The sequence below is a fragment of the Nesoenas mayeri genome (genome assembly GCF_963082525.1).
Source record: "Nesoenas mayeri genome assembly, chromosome: 1".
Lineage (NCBI taxonomy): Eukaryota > Metazoa > Chordata > Aves > Columbiformes > Columbidae > Nesoenas > Nesoenas mayeri.
The window spans coordinates 102,281,720-102,289,073 of NC_137541.1; the positions used below are offsets into that span (position 1 = coordinate 102,281,720).

At 40.3% G+C, this 7,354-nt stretch overlaps 1 protein-coding gene across 1 annotated transcript; it reads left to right on the forward strand.

Moving 5' to 3' along the window:
* Nucleotides 1-2,333: 2,333 nt before the first annotated feature.
* On the forward strand, nt 2,334-2,978 carry CLDN34 (claudin 34; the record flags this gene model as incomplete). Its single annotated transcript, XM_080352547.1, has 1 exon — nt 2,334-2,978. One exon carries the CDS (start codon nt 2,334-2,336, stop codon nt 2,976-2,978), a length of 645 nt encoding a protein of 214 aa, XP_080208673.1.
* Between the last annotated feature and the right edge of the window lie 4,376 nt (nt 2,979-7,354).

Consider the following 7,354-nt stretch of genomic DNA (forward strand, 5'->3'; position numbering starts at 1 on the left):
GAATCCTTTTATACTGTGTGTTTGCTTGTTCTCCATTTTTCATGAATCTCACAGAAACCAACAAACAAAAAGAACTTTTCCTACTTTTTAGTTTTAGAATTCACTTCTGGACACCATTCCAGGTAGCTTAGCACATGAAGGTTTGATAGAGGGCTCAATAATCACAGATACAATGTCATTTAATTCTGTGAGCAGCCAAGTGGATGAATTCAATCCATGAAGACATCACACTCTGAACAGCTCTCAATGACACAGATCGCCTGCTTGCCTGTCTTTTATGACTTTGATATCAACAAGTTGTTTAAATGAACGTTTATGATGTATATGAAAAGTGTTACAGAAATACGGGCTCTGCACAAAACGGTATTTTAATATGGTTCATGTCTGGCCTCTGTGTGCTCAACTGATTTGAACAGAAGCAGAAGGGAGCCAGCGCAGGAATCCTCACATCTCACTCTTTTCTGTCTTGCTTCTTCCAGTCATCACACACATACAGAAATGACGCTATTTTGATGTGGAACTGGGACAGAAAGAAAACCATTCACAACATCCTGCGGGGCTGCTATGCTGGTAAAAACTGCTAATTAGATAGCTGGTTTATAAGTAATATAGCAGCTTGAGATAGCATTTACAAATTGGTTTCGTTTTAAGTAGATGAAAACACAGGAGGCTATTCCAGAGCAATTTCCTCCATTCAAGAAAGAATTAAATGTACATTTGCAATAATGGAGATTAATATGTCCCACAGGAAATCAGTTCTATCAGAGACACATAGATGAACTGGGAGGTCGAAATGATAAAGTTGCAGATGTTGCCGTGTTTCGCTGGCGTAAAAAAAGACTGTGTCCCATCCTCTTGGCACTGGCATCAGCTTCGGGACTGAAGTAAGTATATAGTGGGCACTGGTATGAGAAAATGGACAGTGGTTGCTTAGGGACATATTGTTATGAAGATATTTTTAATGTAAGATTTACACAGGTGGATGTTTGCAACTAGATTGTATCACCAACTGAGTATGTTAGTTTAAGATAAGTGAATTAAAAAATATTGCTTTAGTAACAAAACATAGTTGCAGATCTATCTTATTATTAGAGTGAACTTGGTACAGTATTTCTTTGGTCTTGAATGGAATGGGAGCAAGAGAAAAGGTATTTTAGATAACTCATAAAATATAAAAATCTCTAGGACCTTTCAGATCTACATAATAAACTCAAGGCCACATCTTCCTCCAATCACAGAATATTCCTATAATTGATCAGAAGGTTGTATGAAAGATGTGGGGAATTAACAGATTTTTTAAATTATTATTATTATTAGAACAAACCCCTAATTTGCACTCAGAATGTACAGTTGACAAACAAAACCTAAAATCTTTTGCTAGGCTAAATGACTGAAATATTTTCCACAACAGCATTAGGGTGATTTGAGCTGGAGAAGTTGGGCAGGTTACGAATGACTATGGTTTGCAAAGGTAAAACACTAAAGAAACCTTGGTTAAAATTTGAGGCTGGGAAAGTAATGGCAGCACATCCAGGCTCCGGCCCCTGTACAGAGAGTTATATTTCTGTTAATTCAAGTATTTCTGCTAATGCATTCATGGTTAAATAGTCTTAAAATGGTAAAAGTTCAGTGCTTGTTGTTAGACTTTGTGGCATGGGTGTGCTCACGTCTCTGAACTATGACGTTTTCTGTCTAACCCTGGTCTCAGCAGCTCTCAGTAAGGGCAGCACAAAGGCCGAAGTCTCTTCAGGTTGGGCCGCTGTGCCAAAAACGCAGCTGCCAGGAGAGGAACGCAGCTTCTGCGCTGCTCTGCAGGACCTCTGCAACAGCCAGGATCCTGAGGATTTTGTCAGTTTTAGTTTCTAGGAGCCAGTAGCCCTAAGGCTCTTGGTTATGCATAGTGTGTACAAGGACCTTTGAGCATAACGGTTAATTGCTAAGGAAGAAAATAACTTGGAAAAAGGTGTGAATTTCCCTTTTGGGAATGTAAAATTGATATTGTAATGGGAGCTAATCAGAGACCCTTTCTTCTCCTTGTGATACAATGAAATGTACAGATTTAAAACCCAAACATTTTTTTGTCTATGAGCATTAAACTTCAACAAATCACTACAGCTGGAGGAAGATGACTACCATCTTCCCACTGTACACGTTCTCTTTTTCTCCATCCTCCCATCTTCCCACTGCACACATGTTCTCTTTTTCTTTTTCACTGATAGGTTCACCTATTCATCCAATTAATAATGGCCTTTGTAATTTTATACTGTATTTTTTTCCAGTGTCTCTCTTCACATGGCAACAGTATCAGCAACAGAGTAGAGCATCTTGAGAGCATGAGCTCCTTGGCCAGTACCTCGCACCTCCAGCTGGCCACCTTTGCTCTGGGTACGGTAGGCTGGATCCTGTGCACCGTGTCCATGGGAATTGTGGAATGGAGAGTGTGGCATGTGGCCAACACCACCATCATCTCCTCTGGCATTGCCTGGGTGGGGATTTGGAAAGTCTGCTTCATCAGTTACCTGCATGTCTCGCCTGGCTATAAAGAACTGTTCTGCCATAAATTCAGTGGTTACGACTCCTCCATCCCCCAGGAAATTTATGCTGCTCAAGGTCTCCTCTTGATCGCCATGTTCATGGGCTTGCTGGGACTCACTGCCACAATATTTGCTCTGAGAAATGTTTACATGGGAATCACTCACAAAACTCTCATTACTCGTTTCTTCCTGGTGGGTGGCTTCTTCTACATATTCGCTGGTCTCTGTGTCCTCATTCCTGTGAGCTGGAACTTCTATTCTGTAACACATAACCAGAGTATTGCTTTTCCTCCTTCTTACTACATGCCCTCCAGCCCAGCAGCGCAGGAGCCTGGTGCTGCCATTCCTATTGGGATTATAGCTGTCATCCTCCTACTGCTAAGTGGGACTTTTTCTCTCTCATACAGATTTCTGGTGACCACAAACACTGTCACGAAATTCTGACAGGATAATTCCCCTCCTGTGCTGTTGCAGAACAAGAGCATAGTCAAGAGATAAGGATGGCAGCACAAGTGATATTATCATCAATGAATTGCATAATTTAGTTTTAGTCTACAGTAGCAACACTATTTTTTATGTGAATGGACAGAACTACCATTTTAATTGTCATGTATGACTAGAGGTTCATCTTAGAGATAATTGCTGTTGAGCAGCAACTGTGATTTAGTTTTACCCATTGTTCTCTTCTGTATATACAAAAGCTATTGATTAATTTATTTTTTTGTGTGTAAGATATTTACCATGCTCAAAGAGCTGACTCTGAATTAACGGTCCCATAAGAAAAATGTGAAATTACACTTGTTAAATGTGAATTTTTTTCCTTGTAGGTACTGAACTATTTTGTTTATTAATTAACTGCATCTGTAGCAAAGTATGTTTTGTGACAAGTCAAGACTTTTAATACCAATAATATGAGTGTCATCATGGTTGTGTCAAATGAGTCTTCCATGAATTGTCTTACAAAGGGCTTGCCAGTTTCCCCTCTTCCTCCAGGGCACATAAAGAGCTGTGTCTTCAATGCTTCTTATTTTCTTTCAAGCTATTTGCATTTTATGTTGCAACACATTTGCCTGTGGGCAAGGTGTGCTCTTGGTGCCTCACTGAGGCAGAGCCAAAAAGTCTGCAAATGTTTGCTTCCTCATCAGACACCTCACTGAATCCAAAGGTATTGCAAAAGACGGAAACAACTTCTACAAGTTGCTACAAAACTGTTGTCAAAATCAGCACTCTTAGTAACCAAGAATATTCAGTAAATCCTTCAGGGTGTGATTCATCTGACCTGATGTAGATACCTGTACCTAAACCGGTCACTTCAGGCTCCTTTTATAGTCAGTGCAGAGACAATCTGTATTTGTCTCTTTCCAAAATAGATGCCTGGAATGGCTGGAGGAAGACACGCTGCCTAAAAACCTGTTTCTCTTAAACCACTGTAATAACTACAGTTGCTAATCCTGGCATATAATATACAACCAAACTTGATGTAACTTCAACAAAGTTATGTGAAATTAATTTGTCATTTAAGGAGCATTTCATATGCCAATGCCATTTAAAAAAAATAAAAAGGAAAAAGAAAAAGAAAGAAAAAATAAAAATAAATAGGAAAAGGAAAAGGAAAAGGAAAAGGAAAAGGAAAAAAAAAAAAGAAAAAGAGACAAAAAAAAGTCCCAAATGCAGCAATAGGGGTAATAAAAAAATAAGATGTTGGGAGAAATAAGTAAAGAACGCTGACAAACAGATGATCTCTTGAAAACAGGTTCTTCAAAAAGTTATTACACTTTCAAATAAATGCTTCAGGATTCTAAGTAATTTAGTTTTACTCTTTTAATTGTCCTCCATTTTCTAAAATGCTCATGGATTCAGAGAAAGAAGAAAATGTAATAAAAATGTAATAATTCTTGTACATTACAAGAAAAGGTACAATGCCATCAAACCACGTCTTATTGCTTCTGGCTGTTACTACCTCAACTTGTCCTAGCAGTCCAGTTTTTCCTCCACAGCTTCCACACAGTCTTGACTCTGCTATACTGACTGTCTATACAGAATCCCTATAGCACCTTCATTTTCTCTCTGGTCTTCCAGTCTCTTCTGAAACAGCAGCTTATCTCATCATTGGTAATTTTTAATCAGCTGCAAGGGTTTATCTTTTGACTGTTTACAATGCTGTAATGCACTTTCAAGTGGTGTTTCAATGAAAGCAAGTGATTTAATAGCTTGTTTATTCTATATTGTTTCTAATTTGATTTCTACTATGCATCCTTTACAATGTTGGTAGGTTTCATTTTTAAATGTGCGAGTCAACAGAACTTATCTCTTCCCACAGCACCTACAATAATATTAGATTTTATCTTATTGTAAGGAAAAAAAAAACAATGTATCAATGTGGTTATGCCAGTATTTCCCTAAACTAATAAACCAACCATATTCCCTGGCAAGGAATTTAAACTTTTCCAGAAAATTATTGACTCTTCACCTTTTTTTTGAGTTCATGTAAGCACAGAAATGTCAATAACTCTAACTGTAATTCTCAGCTATATTCACTAAATGATTTGGTTTGGTTTACGTTTATTCTTCTGGGCTAAGAGAAAAAGCAACAAACAATGTCAGACACATGCCAAGTTTCTGCATTCCTGCCACAGCTGTTTCAACCATGGATCCTCTTGATCTGTCCTGACATGTGGCTACAAAACGCTGGTGGTGTGTCAGATGTAGGCTAGACAGTGAGGACAAAGATAAGCATGGGGTCCTGCACCTGGGGAGGAATAACCCCATGCACCAGTCCATGTTTGGGGTTGACCTGCTGGAAAGCAGCTTTACAGAGAAGGACTTGGGAGTCCAGGTGGACAAAAGGTTGACCATGAGCCAACAGCTTGCCCTTGTGGCGAAAAAGGCCGATGTATCCTGAGGTGCATAAGGAAAAGCGTGAGCAGTAGGTTGAGGGAGGTTCTCCTCCCCCTCCACTCTGCCCTGGTGAACCTGCATCTGAAGTCCTGTGTACAGGTCTGCAAACCCCAGTTTAAAAAGGACAAGAAACTACTGGAGAGCATCCAACAGTGGGCTACAAAGATGATAAGGGGTCTGAAGCTTCATTTTTATGAGGAGAGACTGAGCGAGCTGGGTCTGTTCAGCCTGGATAAGAGAAGGCTGAGAGGGGATCTTACCAATGCTTCTAAATATCTCAAGGATGGGTGTCAAGAGGATGGGACCAGACTCCTCTTGGTGGTGTCCACCCACGGGATGAGGGGCAGCGGGCACAGACTGAAGCACAGGAGGTTCCATCTAAACATGATGTCCTTTACTTGGAGGGTGACCAAGCACGGGAACAAGCTGTCCAGAGAAGTTGTGGAGTCTCCTTCTCTGGAGACACTGAAGACCCACCTGGACACATTCCTGTGTGATCTGCTCTGGGTGAACCTGCTTTAGCAGATGGGTTGGACTGGATGATCTCCAGAGGTCCCTTCCGACCCCAACCATTCTGTGATTCTGTGAAACTGCCCAGCTACACACTGGAATAGATTACCTAAGGAGATGTGTTGGTTTTTTTTAAATAATATTTTGTCAAAAATCAGTTTAAACAAATAGTGCCATGAATATGTATGAGTGAGCCTGTTTCAGGACAGACGGATGATCTAGATGAAGCTCTTGTAATCCTTTCCCACTGTACTTCTGAATTCTCTAATACAGGAATCTATCAACAGTCACATGGTCCAAATTGTATGTAGATACATGATAAAACATAGTCTGTAGTCAAACACCAGGCTATCTAAAACTCCCAGTCCTACTCTGAAAAAAAAAAGAGGAAAAAAAATATCTTATCTCAGAACAAAGGAGAGCAAAGATTCCATTGATGTCAATGGGACTGAGTCTGTCTAATCTTGATCCTTCAAGGCTGTAGGTCTCATTGAATTTTAGTGAATGTTTGTGTTCATTAATGTTTTGGTATTGGAGGGGAGTAAAACTCCTGTGCTTTTACTCCACCAGCCAGGAGGCATAGTTTCTTCGTGCATATTTTCATGACACATTTGTTTCAGAATTTGAGAAGCTAAGTTACCTTTCAGTAGGTCAGTTTGTAACCACATCAGTTGTGTTTGTACAGCTATTTTTAGGGTTGTCTGCAAAATCAGGCAGCTGAAATGATTTCAATTTAAAACTGAAAAATGCAAAACTTTTCTGGAAGGCTACTTTTCACCGAGATTACTTGAGGGAGCTGTGCTATAGCCTGGCCCAGCAACCATTTGTAGTAGCAGAGCTGAGGATGGGCAGTGAACTGTAGTGCAAAGACAGGAGTGAGTTGTTGGGGCCTTGAGCTAGAGAGATAAGGGGTAAGAACCTCTTGAGCAAATTTCACCACTGAAGAGATCATATTGCGCAGCTCCGTCTCCAGCTCCAGTGCAGACTGGGACCTGGTGCTTCCCCAGTGACAGCACCGCTCGCCTGGTGGGCTCCACCCTGTCTAGGAATGTCTCCACACTGGCCTCAGTCTACACATAAACCAGTCTTGCTTTATTTTTTTTTTTCTGAGTTGACAATAAACAAGTATCTTGTGACTCACTCACATGTCTGAATTCACTGCTGGGGGAATGGTCTGAATACCAAGGCTCCCTTTGAGTTCTGGGTATCTAGGCATAATGATAAAGCACCCATCTTTGACCTCTGTAACACACTCTTTGGCATTAATCTACCACATGATGCGTTTTGTTAACCTTATTCACACGTACCATCTGCCCCACCATCCATCCACAGCTGCAGACCAAATTGTGTATGAATATATTTTCAATATTCCTCTCAAAGATGGATACTCAAAAGTGGGTGGAGCTGGAAAG